Genomic DNA, 22,832 nt, shown 5'->3' on the forward strand with positions numbered 1-22,832 from the left:
TTGCAGAGAGGCCTCATTCACTTGAATGAATCATGTTTGGCAGGTGCTACAACCACGACAGGGAGTATAACTCTTGCTGTGACTGCGACACGTATACATCCTTGGCCACTGCAGCTAAAGGGGGTGCAGTTGGGGCAGGAGTGATAAAAAAAAAAAAAATAGGTCTTAACTATCGGATTTTACTGCCCCTCAAACTGAAAATTATCAATGAGCCCTTACTGTTCTGAGCCCAATACAAGGATGCTTTCACACTGATGTGCTGCAGTTTACCAATGCGAGTGCAGTACGCTTTGCCATAGCCTTCTATTATATCCTGCAGATGTAGTGCATTATCTGAAAGCCCACCAAAACCACTGCATTCAGAAAGTGCATCAAACCCACAGAATGTAATAAAAGTCTATGGCTAATCTAGAGCTGGGGAAAAAAAAATAAAAAATCGATTTGAATCTTAAAACGAGTTGAGAGGTCAAATGAATTCAAATTTTCAGCAAAACTATTTATTTTTTCCACCAGGACCGGTGCTGACACCACGCTGGTCCTGAGGAGCTGCAGGCAGGAGTTTTTAGGCGAGGGAGCGGCTTCGGCCTAGTCCGTGAGGCCGGACGCTGCGCCTTTGCCTAAAAACTCCTCTGGACCAGCGCGGTGTCCATAAAAAAACCTTGACTAGAATCATGAAATCGAGGGTTTTTTTTTTTTTTTTTTAATTACAGATTTTTTTTGGGGGGAGAAAAATCACCCAGCTCTAGGCTAAGCTCAGCAAACCCGCAAGAAAGCTGCAGGTACACTGCACATCGGCGTGAAAGCAGCCCTATACTATTATGCACTGACCTGAAGATCTCTTTTCTGCCACTGGCACCACTCTGGAATCGGTACCTGGGATAAGAGGTGGAGTGCAGTTGGTATCACTCCGTATGGGATAGGAACCGGTGTTCTGTCAAAAAGTGTACGTGTATCAAATAGTGTCTGCTCCGTACTGTGCAGGCGCAGCAATTGCGCAGTACGGATGAGAAGGAGACTCCGAAGAAGAACGGCGCCTGCCGGAGTCCAGGTGCAAGCCCCACCATCCAAGTGGACATACGGTTGCTCATAGTAACAGGTCCCCTCGTGGGCTCGCCACACTTCGGGCATGACCTCACTTGGCTATTTTGTATTCTAACGCTATGTCCACTTGGATGGTGGGGCTTGAACCTGAACTCTTATATCAATAGAATAATAATAATAATAAGTATTGCTGACGTATTGATCGTCCACCCAGAACTCTCCTCTACAGATCGGCTCCTGTCTGGAGTCCAGGTGCAAGCCCCACCATCCAAGTGGACATACGGTTGCTCATAGTAACTTGGTTAGGTGGGGCTTGAACCTGAACTCTTATATCAATATAATAATAATAGGTATTGCTGATGTATTGATCGTCCGCCCAGACCTCCCCTCTACAGATCAGCTCCTGTGTGGTGCCCACACCTCGAAGAATGGATGGTCCCGGGGGAAGTGCACTGTACGGGGGGTGAAGGTGCCCGCTCTCCCGGGACTTTTCTGCACCGGCAGCGGCTTTGGCAGACTGAGCACAGCCGGGCCGGACAGGACGGCCAGCAGTTCGGGTGGAATCATTTGTCACCGATCTCTTCTACAATCCTTCCATCGATACGTCTCTCTACTCTCACTTCCACTCTACAGAGCCCGCTATTAGATGGGGGACCGGACGATGGAGGCCGCCATGTTTCTGGAGATCACATCGCGGCACCTTTCTGTAACACACCCGATGCTCCTCTAGTCACGCTGCGGCCTTCCGCTAGGGGCGGGAAAGTGCGCTCCATGCCTCGCCCAGACTTCCGACTTCCGGCATTCGCTGCGTTTCACGACTCCCTACGGAGCCCCGCGCTCGACACCCGCTGCTTGTTGTCATGGAGACTCCACCCGGTACCATATGATTTGGTGTCCGGTAATTTGTTCCTAAGCGTATCCGGTGTACAGCCCCTCCGGCAAGGGGAAGCCGATGACAGCGCGCCCAGCCATTCCTCTCCAATGACAGGTGAGGCGGGCATGCTCCTCTCCATCCACCCGGGTCACCATTGACATCTCACAGGCTGATACAATCCTTCACACGTTGTATAGTCAGTGCTGGTGATTGTGGGGCAGTTCAGGGGTAATGGTTTGGAAGTATTGAGCCATAGTCCTGACATTACAATGAGTGGTGTGCAGATCATTGGATCAATCACTGATCAGTATCAGAGAAGCTCAGATGTGGATCCTGTGGGGTCACTTCACAAAGCGTTCGATCCCTTCGGATAGGCGATCCGTTTATCTATGAAGAGATCCCTGCAGAATCAGAGCGGAGCTGATGTCAGTTGTGTGTTCAGTTTTTTATCCTTCTGCTCGCTCCGGTATCCCTTTTTAAAAAGTTCTGAACGGCCGGCGGGGGAAGGATCAGCAATCATGGGGTCACTGTGATTGGTGGATTCATCCCAGGAGAGGAGGAGGGGCTTTCTCAGGTAACAACACCCTCCTGCATGCCTGAGCTAAGGGCAGATGGATTCCAGGAAGATGGCCACAGCCAGAAAAGCATTTTCTGTTTTTTCAAAGTGATTTATCAACAAAGTCAAGCATGGGGATATGAATAGGGGAGATTGCTTTGAATAATAAAAATGAATAAAATAGTGTTTTCAGTTTGTGGTGCTCAGATACAGTTTAGTTCCTTACTTAGTTAGTTCAACCTGAGTGAGTGTCTACAATTGTCCCTATCCCTGTACATTGCACACTCACATCGGTCCCTGCCCTCAGGGAGCCCACAATCCAAGGTCCCCATTCATATACTAGGGCCAATTTTGCACAGAAGCCAATTAACCTACCTGCAGGTCTTTGGAGTGTGGGAGGAAACCCATGCAGGTACAGGTAGAACATGCAAACTCCAGGCAGGTAGTGGTGTGATTGGGATTTGAACCAGAGACCCTTTTTACTGCTAGGTGAGAGTTCTAACCACTACACCACTGTGCCACCCCCAAACCCTTTAACAAACCCATATTAGGTCTATGGGCAGGCGGATGGAAAGGGACGTATACCCGTTCACATCTGATCCATCACATTAGTGTCCAGAAAAAGTGAAAAGGACGCAAACCTTTTCTGTTTTGTTTTTTTGCGACCTAGACGGACTCCTAGGTAAACGCATGTTTTCATCTGCCTGCCCATAGACTAACGTGAGATTCCCTTCAGATGTGCCTGAAAACAGCTGGGGCTCAAGGAGAAATGTGTTTATTTACAGCCGTGTGACTGTCATTCTTGGCTTCTCCCTGCTCGTGGAAATTTTAAAGCTCTTCTCCTGGCAAAAAAAATAAATAGGCTGTGCCCACACTGCATGGGTAACTGTTTGCTCATTTTTGTCTAGGGGAGAGGAGACAGGAGATATACTCCCCTAATCCTGTGATCCTCTCCACTAGGGATGAGCTCAGGCATGTTCTAATGCTCCATGTGCAACGCCCACCAGGAAGTCGGCGCAGTGCTGTGCTAATCACAGACAGTGAGACATTGCCCCGATCTCTGCAGCCGCGCATCGGGAAATAGTTACATAGTTAGTCAGGTTGAAAAAAGACACAAGTCCATCCAGTTCAACCTTAAAAACAATAAATAAATAAAAAATATCGTACAAATGTCTCACTGCCTGCCATTAGCGCTGCGCCGACTTCCTGGCAGGCACGTGGACCATGCAAACACGCCTGAGCTCATTCCTACTCTCTGCACAAGACCGGTCCGGCACCCCCCACGCTCCAGCAGTCTTGAATTGTGGACTATTCCTGATGACATCATGCCCAGAGAAGGCTCCATAGACCAGGAAGAGTCCACCACGGGACTGAGGGGGAGTGCAGTTTTCCAGTGGAATGCAGGGTTGGCTAAGTTTAAGTTTTCTCTTCACCCCATAGACAAAACAAGCAGTGCCCGGAGTTGGGCTTTAAAGCGGACCTTTACTCAAAAGTGAGAGTACCGCTCATCCTTCTCTTGCCCCAAATACATTTGAAGTGTTATTTCTTTGTTGTGGAGCTGGTATCTTTATTTGACAGGTACCCACTCACACTTCCTCAATTATCACCTATGTAAGAATGCCATCCACATGGACTGCAGATTTTCGGGACATATCACATGTCCCAGGAGGCTATAGATGGGTCCCACATCACTGCTGTGTCTCGCTCATGGCTGTCACATTGATCAAGAGAATGTTCTTTCGGCAACTGATTGTGAATGGTATGGAGAAATTGCCGATGACAGCTCGGTCACAGTACTGGGGGTATGTGATTGAACACACCTCTAGCAAAAAAACAGCAAACCTGCCTGCACAGACACATGTGGTAGCACCTCCACTGAAGCCTACCGCCACATGCACTCACTGGCCTCTTTATTCGGTACCCTTGTTGAATTGCTTGGTAACACAAATTGATAATCAGCCAATCACATGGCAGCAACTCGGTGCATTTAGGCATCTAGACGCGGTGAAGACAACTTGCTGAAGTTCAAACTGAGCATCAGATTAGGGAAGAAAGGGGATTTAAGTGACTTTTAACGTGGCATGGTTGTTGGTGCCAGACAGGCTGGTCTTAGTTTTTTACAAACTGCAGATCTACTGGGGTTTTCACACATAACTATTTCTAGGGATTGGTCCAAAAAAGAGATAATATTCAGTGAACGGCAGTTGTGTGGACGAAAGTGCCTTGTTGATGTTAGAGGAGAATAGGGAGACTGGTTTGAGATGATAGAAAGGCAACAGTAATTTAAATATCCACCAAGGTATGCAGAATACCATCTCTGAATGCACAACACATTGAACCTTGAAGCAGATGAGCTACAGCAGCAGAAGACCACACCGGGTGCCACTCCTGTCAGCTAAGGACAGGAAACTGAGGAAAACAATTTGCACAGGCTCACAAAAATTGGACAATAGAAGATTGGAAAAAATGTTGCCTGGTCTGATAAATCTTAATTTCAGCTGCGACATTCAGATGGTATGGTCAGAATTTGGCGTAAACAATATGGAAGCATAGATCCATCCTGCCTTGCATCAACAGTACAGGCTGGTGGTGGTGGTGATGTTTGTGGGGGATATTTTCCTGGCACACTTTTGGTCCCTTAGTGCCAATTGAGCATTGTTTAAATGCCACGCCATGCTGACCATGTCCATCCCTTTGACTACAGTGTACCCATCTTCTGATTGCTACTTCCATCAACATGATGCACCATGTCTCAAAGCCCAAATCATCTTACCACTGGTTTCTTGAACATGACACTGAGGTCACTGTACTCCAATGGCCTCCACAGTCACCAGATCTCAATCCAATAGAGCCCCTATGGGATGTGGAGGAATGGAAGATTGGCATTATGGATGTGGATGTGTCATGTCAATATGGACCAAAATCTCTGAGGAATGTTTCCAACACCTTGTTGAGTCTATGCCATGAAGAATTAAGGCAGTCCTGAAGGCAAAGGGGGGCCCGACCTGGTAATAAAGTGGCCGGTGAGTTTAGATGTGTAGTTCAGTTGAGGGGAGGTGTGATGTGCTACACACAAGTTATCTTGTAGATAATTGAAAGTCTGTAGTAGAGCTTAAAACAGCCTTGGTGCATCAGCTGTCCACCACAGAGGTCTTCTCAATCAAGGTGGTGTCCAGGATGGAGTAATCTATGTGTATTCCAACCGGAATGAGTGGCAAACACACATAAGAGGCCAAATATGTGTTTTATTAATTTGCAAATGCAAAATGATAACCATGAGAATCACAAGTATTTCAGGGTTCAAATAATCCCCTTTTATTAGGGCTGCAAACAATAATTTGTTTGGCCTTCTGGTGTCTTTTTCTAGCCTTGATGAAGGGGGATTGTTTGACCTCAAAACATGTTGCTTCTTGTGGTTCTACTTTTGCTTTTCATGGAATAATAAAATACATATTTGGACTTTAATCACGTGTGTTTTTGACACTCCTTACAGGTCAGATAAACAAATATATTTGTTGGGCTGGCCAGAAGGGGTTAAATCTCTTTGGATGGCAAAAATAACCATTACTTTTTTAAAAATAAATCCGCTTATCTTGGTGTGAATTGACAGTTACGACAAAATAATTTTCAAAACGTTGTTGCCATTTCAAAGAGGTTTTGATGTTTGCCTTGTCGTACATTTTCTTCTTAACCTTAAGAGATGACCCTTTTTTTCTATTTATTTTTATGCGTGCTTCTACCAGGCCTGGGCTGGTTATCTGACCATAAGGGCTAGCGGGTATCTTGGGTTTATGTGGGACGCTCAGACTCCTTACTCAAAAATAGAAAATTACACAACAGCAGTTCAGCTCAGTATAATTCCAGAGCTATATTCACTATACACTAGGCCCTTGCCCTACATTGTTGATGGTAGATCTAATGAAGATTGTATAGAGTATGGGCAACTTTGGACTGAAGCTGAAGGCCTCTTTTGATGACTATCGCTGATCCTTTCCAGAATTATTATTCTTACGCTTTTTTATTTTAAAAGCTGAATTCTAGGCAAACATCTAGATAAAACTGATAGGAAACTTCAGGTCAGATTCAGGCACTTACTGTACACAGCTTGCATTTAAATATATATTTGGGGAACCATCAATAAATACAGAGGGGCAATAAACTGGAGTTCAGCTTTACCTAAAAACAGGAAAGCAGGAAAAATAACAAGTAATCATTTTAGAATGAATGGAAATACAGCAGAGTGTATTTTATTCCTATATTATGTGGATGAACCATGATAATTCTTGTCTGTTCTAAAGTATGTGCTTTCATTGCTAAACCAGCAGATGTTTCACAATGAGTGAATTCCGAATACATCACGATGTGAATGAGCTGATCAGCCTGCTCCGTGTCCATGGAACTGAGGGAGCGGAGCTTTACATTGACCTTCTGCAGAAGAATCGCACCCCATATGTCACCACAAGCGTGTCTGCCCACAGTGCCAAGGTAATCATATGCTCAGTTCTAGAGGTTGACCGATATGGGTTTTTAGATATTTAGAAATCATGGCGGCCGATATATGATGCAGATTTTTTTGGGCCGATATGTTAGGCCGATTTTTTTTTTAATCCCCCTTCATCTCATAAAATCTAACACACCTTTCCCACTGGGGCGTTTTTCAGGTGCTTTTGGGCTAAAAATAGCGCCTGTAAAGTGCCTGCAAAATGGCTCCCCTGCAGTCTGTGTGAAAGACAGAGTGCTTTCACATGGAGGCGATGCGCTGGCAGAATCTTAAAAAGAAAGTCCTGCAAGCAGCACGTTTGGAGTGGTGTATACCGCTCCTCCACCACTCCTGCCCATTGATATTAATGGGCACCACTGCCGAAGCGCATGCAATGCGATTTGGCAGCGGTGCTTCCCGGGCGCATTTAACCTCTTCCTCGGCCACTAGCTGGGTTATATGTGCCCCATTAGCATCCAAATAGCACCGCTAAAATGATGGTAAAGCGCCGCTAAAACTTGCAGCGTTTTACCATCAACACCTGCCCGCTTCAGTGTGAAAACAGCCTTCATAAGTGATACAGAAAATTTCTTACATTTCTTAAACAAAACAAAAATCCAATCAGTTTACTTGTATGTATGATTTAGATAAAAAATAAAAACAGGTAGTCAAAACTTTTGGACAAAAAAAAAATGGGCTAACTTTACTGTTTTTATTTTTTTAAATAGTGTATTTTTTCCCCCCAAAAAAATGCATTTGAAAGACCTCTGTGCAAATGCCGTGTGACATAAAATATTGCAACAACCGCTATTTTATTCCTTAGGATCTCTGCTAAAAAAATTTATATAATTTTTGGGGGGTCCAAGTGATTTTCTGGCAGAAAATACAGGACTTTTACTTGTAAGCAACAAGTGTCAGAAAAGATTTAGTCTTTAAATGGTTAAACTGAGAACTTCTAGGCACTGAGATGAGTTCATTCATTCAAGTGTAAACATTGTATCTTTTTGCTCTTTTCTTGGCAGACTGCCCAGAGAGGAGGAAAGTCGTTTCTATGAAGACTCAGGCAACTTACATTGACTTCTATTATAGAAGTCATTAACAAGTCGCTGTAGTTCTAAATTGGCCTTTTTATCAGCACAATCGGCCGATGCTGATTAATTAAAAAACGGCAAATATCGGCTGATATATCGGTCGACCTCTACTCGGTTCATCCCATATTGATTTAACATGGGAAACCACCTCCCAAAAATATAGAGTTCTTCAAAACATGAAACAAATAGTCACGTTAAAACATAGCTAAAGGCAAAACATTTTTTTTTAACACTTTCCCACCCGGCCTATAGCAGAATGACGGCTGGGGTTCCATTGTTTCTGATTGGATGTCCTTCAGAACAAGCTGCTTGTGTGCGGCGATCGGTGGTGCAGTGTGTCGCTCGGACACATGGCATCTTTGATCATGGTAAAGAGCCTATGACATGGGCTCTTTACTACGTGATCAGCTGTGTCCAATCAGTGTAAATAGGAAGTTCCGGTTATCTGCATTCTTCTACTTGTGCTGACAGTGCATGAGTAGAAGAGAATTGACAAGCGGCTCTCCTGACGGGGATGGTCTGCACTGATAAGTGTACTGATTATCAGTGCAGCCTCATCAGCTATGCCTGTCAGTGCCATCTATTGGTGCCCATAAAGGCTGCATATCAGTGCCCATTGGTGCTGCATATTGGTATCTTTCAGATCATCAGTGCCAGCTCGTCCGTACTCATCAGTGAAACTAAGAAAAACTTTTTTTTTTTTTCAAAACTCTTTTAATCTGTTCAGAAAAAAATATAAAACTTATCGGTCTCCCCAAAAAATTTAAACATTTTTTTTGGATACAGCATTGCATTTAAAGTGTGACAGCGATGAAACCTGAAGTGGCCTGGGCAGGTAGGGGTTGTTTGATGTGATAAACGTGTGTGCAAAAACAAAACAAAAAGTCCCTGCGTGAAAAGGGTTAAATATTTTATATCGCCTTCCCCCAGGATTAGTGGCCTTCAACCTTTGCCTGTCAAGAGGCCTGACATTTGGCCATGATGGGGGGGTTGGAGCATGCTGTAGGTGCCCTCTATACCTGATTGCAATTTATGCCTTCAACTATTTTTCCCTCTGACTAGAGTCTTTTTTTAAATGGGTGTCTTAAAGCTGTTGATTTTGGCTATTGGAGAGTAGGGATGAGCTCATACGTGTTTGCATGGTCCACATGCTGAGCCTGCCAGGAAGTCGGCGCAGGGCTGCGCTAATCACAGACAGTGAGACATTGCCCAGTCTCTGCAGCCACACATCGGGGCATTGCCTGTGATTAGCGCAGCACTGTGCCGACTTCCTGGCGGGCTCAGCACGTGGACCATGCGAACACGCCTGGGCTCATCCCTATTGGAGAGTACTAAGCTTGGTATTAAAACTCTTTTAGGACCCTACTATATGAGAACGATAATGTTCCTATTGCTTCTTACTTTAATAGCAAGAGTCACAATACAGAAAAAAGTAGGGGATTCCATACCATAGATAATATGCTGGACTTTAGGGCATCATATGATATCGAAACCCATTGGGTAAATAATTGACCAAATGTAATCATATGACCCTTGAGAAAAGCACAAATGCTTTAGTAGTGTAGTTTGAGAGAACCATCCCAACACATGCAGTGCAGTGCTTTACATATGCATCAAAAATGCATGAAAAGTAGGCTATATGGGTTGCAATGGCATAGTTCACACGAGTGCAGTGCAATTCAGTTCCAGAAAAAAAAGCACAACATGCTGCCTTTTTCCTGCACAGAACTTTACTGGAAAGTGGTAAAAAGCATCAAAAATGCACCGGACCCCAGTACAGTGAAAAAAAAAAAGCATCTGGAAATGCATGAAAAACGCATTTAAAAATGTGCATTCAGAAAAGCATCTGGAATGGATCTGAAATAAGTTTTTGTAGTGTGACCAGGTGCTAAAATCCTAACTTTTTCACACTTTTTTATGATCCACCTGGGAATAAAAGTCAAGGTAAAGGCAGAAGGTTTTTAACTTTAATGCATTCTAAGATTACTGAAATACATCACAGGTGATATCATTTGCTGCTGTATTCTAGTCTGCATCTCCCAAGCTAATACTTAAAATCTGGCCTGTTAGTGGGTCCTGAGGACAGGAGTTGAGAACCACTGTATGAAACTGTGTGCAGCAGCCCCACTCAGCCCCTCTAATACTTACTTGAGGTCCCTCTGGATTCAGCGATGTTGCAGGAGTGTCTTGGCAGCCTGGGACTCCCCTCACAATTGGCTCCTGCTGCTGTCAATCAAAGTCAGTTGGTCAATTAGGAGATAAAGGGGACAGGTCCAGACCACGGCTCAGTATATGATTGGACACAGGGAGCAGTGGCTCGGCTCGGGTGCCCCCATAGCAAGCTGCTTGCTGTGGGGGCACGCAACAAGAGGGAGGGACCAGGAGCACCATAGAGCGACCTGAGAAGAGAAGGGTCTGGGCTTCTCTGTGCAAAACCACTGCACAGAGCAGGTAACTATAACATGTTTGTTATTTTTAACTAAAAAAAACATGAGATTTTACAATCACTTTAAGGTTATAAAAATGCATTACTGAACATAAAAAAGTACTACATAGAGTACTCAACATTTTTTTTGCAAGAAAATTTTGAAATCCTTCTTTACATTTTGGATTAATACAACATATAATATGTAGGTGAAAATAGCTGAGTTTTCAAGAACACCAGAAGACTTCCTTAAGAAATATGAAGAGTTAAAATCTAAGAATGCCCGTAATCTGGACCCGTTGGTGTACCTACTTTCCAAGCTCACAGAAGACAAGGAGGTAAGCCAAGGCATTATTTTATTGTTCCTTCTTTATATTACCTTATTGTCTGGAGATCTGGTGACTGTTGTCCCAATTTGATGTTGGAGGCTTCACTGTTGAGCTACTGAGATGAGCATCGAGAGTAACCTTGTACCCATCTGCTGTTTATGACTCCTGTAATGGGGGTCATGTAAATCTGGTGAGTAGGCTGTGTGACCGGTTTTGGAGGAGAAGACTTTGAGTCACTTGATTGTTGGATCTATGAGATCATATGCACCACTGGAAACCATATGATGAAAGTCTTTTTGACTTTTCACTTTTTAACATCTTTATTAAGTTTTTTTTTTAGACAATGCACTTTATATTTGTCACCCACTGGAAACATTAGGTGGCAATTCTTAGGCTACTTTCACACTGGATCGGAGGGGCATTAGTGGTAAAGAGCCGCTAATTTTAGCAGCGCTTTTCGGCCACTAGCGGGGCTCTTTTAATCCCCACTAGCGGCCGAATAAAGGGTTAAAAGCACCTGCATAGTGCTGCTGCTGAAGCGCTTTTCAGGTGGCTAGTGATTTCAATGTTTTTTTTTTTTTTTTCAAAAATGTTTTTTTTTTTTTTTCATGGGGTGGTCATAATGTTTTGGCTGATCCCACTCTAGTTTTGAACATTTCACCATTCATTCATGGGACAAGTTTCGCAGCAAAAACGATGATATTTTGTGAACCATTTGGCGAAACGTTCCACAAAGTAATGGTACACCAATCGGGAACAATCCGCACGTTTCGGTATATTACTGTCTATTTAGTGTAAAAGCTGTGGGAGGAGTTAGGGTGGTAAATTTGGCTATAATAAGAATAATAATAACTAGAAAAGTCTACAATTCTTTATTTAAACGAGAGTTCCACCAGAACAAGAAAAACGGCATAAGTCACAATGTATAGTAGTAGTAATAGACAAAACAGACACAACTTCAAACTAGAAAAGCTACAATTTCTGGGAAAATTGTGTGAAGTGTTGTTGCCTCCACCTACTGGAGTGTGCGGAGTAACTGAGTGGAGTGGCTTTTAATCCCCACTAGCGGCCGAATAAAGGGTTAAAAGCACCTGCATGGTGCCACTGCCAAAGCGCTTTTCAGGTGGCTAGTGATTGCAATGGCAGGGGTGGCGGAGGAGCGTCCCACACCACCCAAATGATGCTGCTTGCAGGACTTTTTCTAACGTTCTGCAAGTGCACCACACAGAGTGCTTTCACGCTGGGGCTGCAGGGGAGGCGTTTTACAGGGGCTATTGTATTAGCACTTTATAGTATATTCATGTAATTGTATTATACATTTGCATAACCAATCCACTGGGGACCTCTAGTGGTCGTTAGTGTTATTGCACTCTTTGCACTTTATTGTTTATGTTGTATTGATTGATTAATAGGGTGCGCTGTTCACTACTATTTTTTCATTATTTTAATGCTGTTTACACCATTCTGCTTTCCATGTGTGCGTAGTTCCAATGAATCTTTAGCGGGGTCTAGCTTCTGCTTCAAAACATACATTTGCACAATAATATCAACCACAGAGAAAAGATGGTGCAAATCATTTTTATTTTCAAACATTTTTTATTTAGACGAGAGTTCCACCAGAACAAGAAAAACGCCATAAGTCACAATGTATAGTAGTAGTAATAGACAAAACAGACACAACTTCAAACTAGAAAAGCTACAAAATTGTGTGAAGTGTTCTTGCCTCCACCTACTGAAGTGTGCGGAGTAACTGGGTGGAGTGGCTGGAGTAACTGTGAAAAGTGTTAAAAAGCTTAATATTTAAAAAAGTATAAATAGTACTAAAAAAGTTGAATTCCCACATTAGCTGAGCTGAACTTTTTTTTTCAAAAATGATTTTTTTTTTTCAAAAATGATTTTTGTTTTCAAATGTTTTTTTTTCAAAAATGATTATTTTTTTATTTATTTTTTGATGGGGTGGTCATAATGTTTTGGCTAATAATGGGGTGGTCATAAATTATTTGGCTGATCGTGGGGAGTCATCAAGTTTTGGCTGGTCATAATGTTTTGGCTGATCATGGGGGGGGGACATAATGTGTTGGCAGATCATAGGGGGGACATAATGGGTTGGCAGATCATGGGAGTCATAATGATTTGGCAGATCATGGGGGGGGTCATAATGTTTTGGCTGATCATGGGGGAGGGGGGTCATATTGTTTTGGCAGATCATGGGGTGGTCATAAATTATTTGGCAGATCGTGGGGGGGGTCATAATGTTTTGGCTGATCATGGGGGGTCATAATGTTTTGACTGATCATGGGGGGTCATAATGTTTTGGCTGATCATGGGAGAGGGGGGGGTCATAATGTTTTGGCAGATCATGGGGTGGTCATAAATTATTTGGCTGATCATGGGGGGGGGGGTCATAATGTTTTGGCTGATCATGGGGTTGTCCGCTTTTGTCACCTCCCATTCTAGTTTTGAACATTTCACCATTCATTCCTATGGGACAAATTGCGCCGCAAAAACGACAATATTTCGTGAACCATTTGGCGAAACGTTCCACAAAGTAATAGCACACCAATTGGGAACAATATGCATGTTTCGTTATATCACTGTCTATTTAGTGTAAAAGCTGTGGGAGGAGTTAGGGTGGTAAATTTTACCATAATAACTAGAAAAGCTACAGTTTCTGGGGAAATTGTGTGAAGTGTTCTTGCCTACACCTACTGGAGTGGGCGGAGTAACTGGGTGGAGTGGCTTGAGTAACTGTTGTGTGGTTGAAGTGGCTGGAGTAACTGTGAAGAAGTTGAAGAAGTCCCATCGTTAGCTGAAAAAGCTGAACATTTTCTTTTTTTAAATAATTTTTTTTATAATTTTTTTTATTATTTAAAAAAATTTTTTTTATTTTTGTAATCCATTTTTTTATTGTTTTTTTTTTTTTCAAAAATGTTTTTTTTTCAGAAATAATTTTCAAAAGTAATAAAAAAAAAAAAAAAATGTCAAACGTTTTTTAAAATTTTTTTTTTTCATGGGGTGATCATTGTCAGGTCACCTTGAGGCGAGGTGACAGATGCACACCGTAGGAATCAGGAGTGCACCGCAAGGTTGTGGACCCTACGGCTGACTGCTGCGGACGGGAGACAGGTCCCACCGGGGTTAGAGCGTAAGATTCCCTGGGGCGCGGAGTCTAAGAGCCAGCAGGTGTTCACCAGAGCCTCGAGTGGTGAGGGTGGACTTGGCTGCAACTGGCTCCAGGTCGCGACCCCCAGGGTCCCCCAGCTCACCCACAGTAGGCAACAGGAGGATAGGGATGGTGAGGGACAAAGCCAAGGTCGGGGCCACAAGCAGACAGGAATAGTCAGGGACACGCCAAAAGGTCAGGATCACAAGCAAACAGGGATAGTCAAAGATACGCCAAAGTCGGTAACGGAACAACAGAAGAGCACACGGCAGGTAACAGGAAGCCAAACACACAAAGGAATACATAATGGTTGATCAGCAGGGATGGCCTGCAGTGCACAGGTTAATATAGAGTTCTCTGATAGGAGCTAGGGTGGAGTCATGCCAGAGGATGTATTACAAAAGCAGTCAGGTGAGGGTCGGCTGGTCTCTAGAGATGAACACATGGAAACAGGTAAGCAGACCAACTCTATTGCATAACCATGACAATCATAAATTATTTGGCTGATCATGTTGTGGACACACTGTTTTGGCTGATCATGTGGTGGTCATAATGTTTTGGCTGATCATGGGGGGGTCGTAATGTTTTGGCTGATCATGGGGTTGTACGCTTTTGTCACCTCCCACTCTAGTTTTGAACATTTTGCCATTCATTCCTATAGGACAAATTTCGCAGCAAAAACAACAATATTTCGTGAACCATTTGGTGAAACGTTCCACAAAGTAATAGCACACCAATCGGGAACAATCTGCACGTTTTGGTATATTACTGTCTCTGTAGTGTAAAAGCTGTGGGAGGAGTTAGGGTGGTAAATTTGGCAATAATAATATAAATGTGAGATAACAGTAAGTGGTGTTGCTATGCAAGAACACTGAATAACTAGAAAATGCATTTCCTTGAGAAAATGCGTGGGAATGCTGAATAGCATCAAAACTGCCCCATCAAAACTGCCCTATCATATTCCTATATTATAAATCAGTACATGGGGTGTCTTTGCTCTCCCCCCACTGCCCATCACTGTGTATAAGAAGCTTTGGTAACCATGGAAACAAAACAGACAGCAAAAGCCTGGATGCCCTAAATTTAATGACATTTTCTGAAATGATCGCTAAACTTAAACAGCTTTTTCACAAAAACTGTAAAAGATATCAAACTGAAAATATATAGCCAGATAGCTGAATATTTTGTGAACATTCTAAAGTTTGTTTGGCGTCTGTAGGTGAAAGTTTGAAGGAGCTGAAACTTTTGGCAGCGGAAGAAGATTCTACGGATTTTAAGCATGCTCTCATTGACTTCAATGTTAAAAAAAAAAGTGTTAAAAAGCTTAATATTTTAAAAATTGTAAATAGTAGAAAAAAAGCTGAAGAAGAGCACACATCAGCTGAAAGAGCGGAACATTTTAAAAGTTGAATGGCTTTAATAGCTGAAAGTATGCAGAAGTTACGCAGAGCCAAAAAAACGTACGGAATAGTGATAAAAAGATGATGATGATGATTAATAAAAAAACGAATAACAATAGTGGGACTGCTAAAGCAGTCCCACTAATAATAAATATGTAAGATAACAGTAAGTGGTCTTACTATGCAAGAACACTTAATAATAGAGTTAATTTAGTAAAACTGGAGAGTGCACAATCTGGTGCAGTTGTAAATGGTAGCCAATCAGCTGCTAACTTCAGTTTTTTTAACTGAACAAGCTGAAGGTAGAAGCTGATTGGCTACCATTTACAACTGGTTTGACAAAAAACCCAGGAAGCCGATTGGTTTCTGTGCAGAGCTGCACCAGATTTTGTACTCTCCAGTTTTGGTAAAGCAACCCCATAGGGTTTACAGTGGGGAATATAATTATTTGATCCGATGCAGATTTTGTTTGACAGATCATGGAGATGCAGAAGTTTGCCCACTTACAAAGAAATGAAGGGTCTATAATTATCATAGGTGTATTTTAAATGATAGAGACAGAATATCAACCAAAAATCCAGAAAAAAAAACACCCTTTTCACTTACGCCCCTTACTATACTCAACCCGCACTCCACCCACACACCACTCCTTTCTCTCTTCCCTATATCTATTGACTTCAATAAATCTGTCTTAAAAGTAAGGTCCCTACTGAGGGGGAACTCGGGGCCGCTTGTTCAGATCTGCTACCCATCAAGTTTCCACCTGACGCTTATTCTATTAATTTTTTTTTCTCTTTTTGGACAGTTAAATGTGTGCTGCGGGTACTATTCGTCAAGCATGGATCAAAAATAAAAAGGGGAAAAAGAACAAAAGAAATCTCAACTGATGTCAGAAATTGAGAACTTAGAAAATAAACATAAACAGAGTATGAATTCATATGAATAACTTTAAAAGACAAACAAATTGAGTTACAATCTATGCTTGACGAAGAGTTCCTTCGGATAAGGGATAAAACAGAGTACAGTGGTATCCAATATGGAAATAAAACTGGGAAGATTTTAGCCAAAAAAACTAAAAATACAGCAACCCATGACCTCTATAGCAAAAATCTTAAAAATAAACTGGGTTATGACCTATGACCCAATAGAAATATCTAAAACTTTTCATACCCATTACTCTAAATTATACAACATAGATATACAACAAGAATATAAGGAGAAGGAAAAGAGGGAAGAGATTAGAAAATATATAAAGGAAACAGCTATACCCAGGTTCCCTAGAGAAATAATAGAGGACCTGGAAGAAGAAATCTCAATAGAAGAGATCCAACAAGCTATCTCTGAAATGGCCTTGGGGAAAAGCCCAGGACCGGGTGGCTACACTGCCAGATTTTATAAAGCATTCCAAGATTTAATTCTACCTATTCTTAAAAAAACATCTATATCTAAAACACAAACTTTTGTACCACAAAGTACAGAAACGCACATTATACTAATTCTAAAACCAGAGAAAGATCACACATTATGTAAGAATTATCAACCAATTTCCTTGACTAATATAGATATAAGAGTATATTCAAAAATTATTTCTAACAGATTAACACTGATCCTACCCGGGCATAAGAAAGGCCTGGATTATTTCCTAAGTGTACATAATATAACTGGGTACTGACATTTATAGGGAAAGTTGATCCGGGGAAAATCCGATTGCCTCTCGGGGGATCAGGAAGGAATTTTTTTCCCCTGCTTTAGCAAATTGGATCATGCTCTGCTGGTTTTTTTTGCCTTCCTCTGGATCAACTGTGGGTATAGAATTGGGTATGTGGGCTGGTATGATAATAAATAAATATATATATATATATATATATATATATATATATATATATATAATTTTTTTTTTATTATTATTTTTATTTATTTGTGGTTGAACTGGATGGACTTGTGTCTTTTTTTTCAACCTGACTAACTATGTAACTATATATAAAACTAGATTAGACGGGCTTCACAATAGGGCGAGAAACTAGGGATAATATCATTAAAACTTGTACATTAGTGGAGCATGCTCAGAGAGCTGCCATCCCAGCTTGTCTTTTAGCTATAGATGCTGAGAAAGCATTTGATAGGGTGGGATGGCGTTTCTTAGAGGAAGCATTAATCCAGATAGGAATGGGTCCTAAATTGTGGGAAGAATTGTCACATTGTACACTAATTCAAGAGCCAAAGTAAGAATACATGGAATATTATCAGAGTATATAAAGATATCAAACGGAACTCGACAGGGAGGCCCCTATCCCCATTGTTATATATAATAGTAATGGAACACCTTATCACTGCAATAAGAAAAAATAAAGACATCCAAGGGATAAAAGTTAAAGATAAAGAATATAAGACAGCTGTATACGCAGATGATTTATTAATATATATAACTAAACCTATTATAACAATTCCAAATTTAATAAAAGAATTTAAACGATTCGGGGATTTAAGTAACTTTAAAGTAAATTATGATAAATCTGAGATGATGGATGTTACGTTAAAAAAAAACATACAGACACTTTTACAAAAATATTTTCAGTTTAAATGGAAACAAGAAGCAATTAAATATCTGGGAATATATATCCTGAAGAATTTGAAGCAGTTACAAGAATTGAATTACAATGCGACAATCCGAAAAGTAATTAAACAACTGCAAAAATATGATAAAATAACACTCATGGATGGAAAGAATAAATATAGTGAAAATGGAGATACTGCCAAAAATGTATATTTTTCAAACGATACCTATAGTGCCACCAAGGAAACTAATGATGGAGTTAAGAAAAGCAATAGGATGCTTCATTTGGGCCCAAAAAAACATTGAATAAAAAGAGAAACTTTAATTAGAACCAAAGAAAATGGAGGATTAGCACTACCCGACTTTAAAATATTTACAAGCAGCATCATTAATTAGAATAATTGAGTGGCACCATAATACGGAAAATAAACAATGGGTTAGTTTAGAGGAGGATATTATAGGGATACAACTTAGATTCTAAGAGTTAAGACCAAAAAGAAGTGATGATTTTTGTAAGAGCTACATTTAAAAATATGGGATGCCGTATTAAAAAAAAGGAAAACTTTCCACTAGGATCGGACCTATGACCCCACTGTTCAATCCAGAATTTACACCAGCTTTAGAAAGCACAAAATATTTAAAATGAAATAAATCGGAGAATGTAAGGGCGGTACAGATCCTAGTGGATGGAAAAATGCCAAAGCTTCAAGATTTGGGAACCGAATATAAAAAAAAATGGCTACAATACCATCAATTAAGTACATTTATTGAAGCGAATAAAACTTTATTAAATAGACAAACAACCAAATTTGAACAAATAATAGTGAACAAACAAAAAATTATCTAAGATATATGATCTATTACTCCCCTCTGGAAATATTAGGGAATTAATAGGATTGAAAAAATGGGAGGAAGAAACAGGAAATCTAATATCAGAGGAAGAGTGGGAATTTTTTATTTTTTTTTGAATAATACATAAAACATCTACAGCGCTTAAATATCAAGAGAGAAATTACAAGATTGCAATGAGATGGTACTGGTGCCCAGTAGCGTTGAATACAATTAAATGGAATATAGAGCACTGTTGGAGATGTAAGGTAGGGAGGGGGACTATGGATCATATTGGGTATGGATGCAATAAGGTTACGTTTTTGGAATAAGATTTTTGAGATATATCAGAAATTGATTGGAGTAGATATGTGTCCATATATATAAATATTGCGTTATTTTCTCTCAGGGCAAACTCAATAAATGGTATGAAAACAGATATAATGCAACATATGACAACGTCAGCTAGAACAGTAATAGCACAAAAATGTAAAGAAACAAGCAGCCCAACAGTGACAGAATGGATATGTGAAATGAACGAAATACAATACATGGAAAAACAGATAAAAGGATATATAAAAAAATAAAAAAAATCAAACACCAGTAATAAGGCAGAAATTAGAAGAATTTCGGTCCTCAAGAAGTATGATAGAATATCTATAAATAGAAGGGGAACTACTGGCCCATAGGGGATTATAGGGGGCACGGAAGTAGAGGGGGGGGGGAAGGAAGGGTGGAATATTTTTTTTTCTTTTTGTGAATGAGATGAGAGTGAATGGGGTGAGAATGAACAAAAAGTAGGTAAGGGTAAGGGGAAAGTTAACAAAGAAAATTAATAGATAAAATTGAGAACCCTTTGTTGATATATAAAAAAATAAGAAATGTATGTTTTAATGAATGACATTAGTTGGATAATTTTAAACATGTTTTTCTTAAAATTAAATAAAAAGAGATTTGATACAAAATCCAGAAAAAAATACATGATACAAATGTTATAAATTGGGTTGCAGTTCAGTGAGTAAAATAAGTATTTGATCCCCTACCAACCAACCGACAATAATTCTGGCTCCTACAGACTGGCTACAGTATGTGCTCATGTGGTACACAGATTAGTCCTGTCAATTTAAGAAGGTGCTCCTAATGACAACTTGTTATGTGTATAAAAGGCTCCTGTCCACAGAATCTTTCTTCCATTCAAACCTCACCATCATGGACAAGACCAAAGAGTTGTCAAAGGACATCAGGGACAAGATTGTAGACCTGCACAAGGCTGGAATGGGCTACAAGACCACCAGCGAGAAAATTGGTGAGAAGGAGACAACTGTTGGAGTGATTATTCGCAGATGGAAGAAATACAAAATAACCATCAATTGCCCTCGCTCTGAAGCTCCATGCAAGATTTCGCCTCATTGGGTAATGATGATCATGAGAAAAGTGAGGGATCAGCCCAGAACTACACAGGAGGATCTTGTAAATGATCTCAAGGCAGTTGGGACCACAGTTACCAAACAAACCATTGGTAACGGTACGCCACCATGGATTGAAATCCTGCAGTGCCTCAAGGTCCTCTTCCTCAAGAGGGCACATGTACAGGCCTGTCTGAAGTTTGCCAATGAATATCTAAATGATTCAGAGAAGGATTGGGAAAAAGTGTTGTGGTCAGATGAGACCAAAATTGAGTTCGTTGTCATTAAAGGAGTTGTAAAGGCAGAAGGCTTGCACCCCTAATTATTTACCTGGGCCCCCTTTTTCTCCAGCGATGTCCACAAATGTCTAAGCTGTCTGGGAACACTCCTCCTGATTGGCTGAGACACAGCAGTGGCACCATTGGCTCCCGCGGCTGTTAATCACATTCAGTCAGCCAATCAGGGAAAAGAAGGGGGCGTGGCCGGTTCGGAGCTCCATGTCTGAATAAACACGGAGCTGTGACATGGTTCGAGGTGCCTCCATAGGAAGCTGCTGGCTGAGGGGGCACTCCATAGGAGGGACGGGCCAGGAGCAGCAAAGAGGGACCCACGAGAAAAGGAGAATCCAGGCTGCTCTATGCAAAATTAACTGCACAGAGCAGGTAACTATAACATGTTTGATATTTATTTTTTAAACAAGACTTTACAATCACTTTAACTCGACTCGCCGTGTTTGGAGGAAGAAAAATGCTGACTATGACCCTAAGAACACCATCCCTACAGTCGAGCATGGAGGTGGAAACATTATGCTTTAGGGCGGTTTCTCTGCTAAAGGTAAAGGCGGACTTTGCTGCATTGAGGGGCCATTGGACAGGGCCATGTATTGTAATATCTTGAATGGGAACCTTCTTCCCTCAGCCAGAGCACTGAAGATGGATCGTTAGTTGGTCTTCCAGCATGACAATGACCCAAAACATACTGCCGAATCAAAGGAGAGACTCAAGAAGAAGCACAATAGCCACTTTCTGCCCAGCCTATAGCAGAATAACGACCAGGAAGTGGTTCAGTTATCCTGACTGGGTGTCTTATGAAATCCAGCAGGATAAGCCACGATCGCGCGTGCGGCGAACGGTGGTCTGTCAGTCTGACACACCGCATCTCTAATCTAGATAAAGAGCATGCCTACCAGCACCTCTGATCAGTGCCGTCTATGAGGTGGCACTGATGGCCACTATCAATGGCCGTCGGTGCTGCTTATCAGTGCCGCCTATCGGTGCAGCCTCATCAGTGCTCGTCAGTGCAGCCTCATCAGTGAAGAAGAAAACTTTATATATATATTTGCGCAATTGTCATTCAAAATGTGAGAACGCTGAAAGCTGAAAATTGGTCTGGGCAGGAAGGTGTATAAGTGCCCTGTATTGAAGTGGTTAAGATCATGGCACCCTAATCTTATAGAAAATCTATGGAGGGAGCTGAAACTTCAAATTCCCAAGTGACAGCCAAGAAACCTTAAGGATTTAGAAAAGATCTGTAAAGAATAGTGGACCAAAATCCCTCCTGAGATGTGTGCAAGCCTTGTAACGAACTACCATCTTACCTTTGTGCTTGCCATCAAGGGTTTTCCCACCAAGTACTAAGTCATGTTTTGCTTGGGGATCAAATACTTATTTTATTCACTGAACTGCACTCAATTAATAACATTTGTATTATGGTTTTTTTTTTTCTGGAGTTTTGGTTGATATTCTGTCTCTATCATTTTAAAATATACCTATGATAAAAATTATAGACCTTTCATTTCTTTGTAAGTGGGCAACTTATAAAACCTGCAGGGATCAGATAATACATTTTGCCCATGGTATGTCTTGCCAACATGAGGTAGGCCATTTAAAAAAGAAATGTCTCCAGGGATGCACTGAGTGGGATATTTCACTGAGATGACTTTCAAAAAAATGTTATGTGTGGTGAGTCTTGTTTATGAGTAACCACCTTTTCTTTGGATTTGTTCACCTCTTTTTTTGGGCTTATGGTGTGGCGTGGACAATATTTGGAGTGGATACTTTTACATGTTTTGTTGTATGTCAAGACTTGCCACAATATGGTGGTGGTTGGGTTCCCGAGAACCCTAACCAAGCCATCCACAATCATAGAGCAAAACATGGCACAGGTAGACCTTCGGGCCCTTCTTTGGAGATATAACGTTAAATTTCGCACAATAACCAGGGCTTCTCCCATGACAACTGCAGCGCTCGCCTTATGGTATAGCAAACATAACAAACTGGCCCTATCCACTGACCCTAGCCCTCTGGCCTCTCTATTTGACAACCCATCACTCCCGACATATATCTCCAGAGGACAATGTGGTTCATACACACGGGAACAATGGCCTACAGCCAGGCAGTTCCTTCACCCCACCACAGGACAATTCCAACTACCACCAGATAGTCAGTCATCCATTCAGACTGACTGGCTCTCCTTAATTTCCCTGAATCAACACAGCAGGACACTGGCATCTTTCAGGACAGGTCCACAGACGAGGATATGTGTAGTCTCTCTCAGATCCCCAGATACACTCTGGCTTTGATATATAGAGACATACAGACCCACACATGCGATTCTCTGCCTAACTACACGCAAAAGTGGTCAAGGGACCTTGGCATAGAGATGTCCCCAGAGCAATGGTCCACA

The 22,832-nt window shown here is 41.5% G+C and overlaps 2 protein-coding genes across 3 annotated transcripts in view; one reads left to right on the forward strand and one right to left on the reverse strand.

Moving 5' to 3' along the window:
- The window catches only part of ZNF511 (zinc finger protein 511), a 52,058-nt gene extending 50,273 nt beyond the window's left edge, over positions 1-1,785 (reverse strand). Inside the window, exon 1 of the mRNA XM_077454861.1 lies at positions 1,462-1,785. Coding sequence (XP_077310987.1) covers positions 1,462-1,608 — 147 coding nt within the window. The 5' untranslated portion in view covers positions 1,609-1,785. The remainder of the gene's footprint in view (positions 1-1,461) is intronic.
- An 87-nt stretch (positions 1,786-1,872) lies between these two features.
- TUBGCP2 (tubulin gamma complex component 2) overlaps positions 1,873-22,832 on the forward strand; it is a 70,234-nt gene continuing 49,274 nt past the window's right edge. The window contains exons 1-3 of one of the 2 annotated variants that reach the window (XM_077454860.1): positions 1,873-2,029; positions 6,794-6,956; positions 10,677-10,805. In XM_077454860.1, coding sequence (XP_077310986.1) covers positions 6,807-6,956; positions 10,677-10,805 — 279 coding nt within the window. In that variant the 5' untranslated portion in view covers positions 1,873-2,029; positions 6,794-6,806. The remainder of the gene's footprint in view (positions 2,030-6,793; positions 6,957-10,676; positions 10,806-22,832) is intronic. The other variant, XM_077454859.1, reaches the window with a different exon arrangement.

The sequence above is a fragment of the Lithobates pipiens genome, unplaced genomic scaffold (genome assembly GCF_037356315.1).
Source record: "Lithobates pipiens isolate NorthernLeopardFrog02 unplaced genomic scaffold, aLitPip1_a1.2 Scaffold_25, whole genome shotgun sequence".
NCBI classification, from domain to species: Eukaryota; Metazoa; Chordata; class Amphibia; order Anura; family Ranidae; genus Lithobates; species Lithobates pipiens.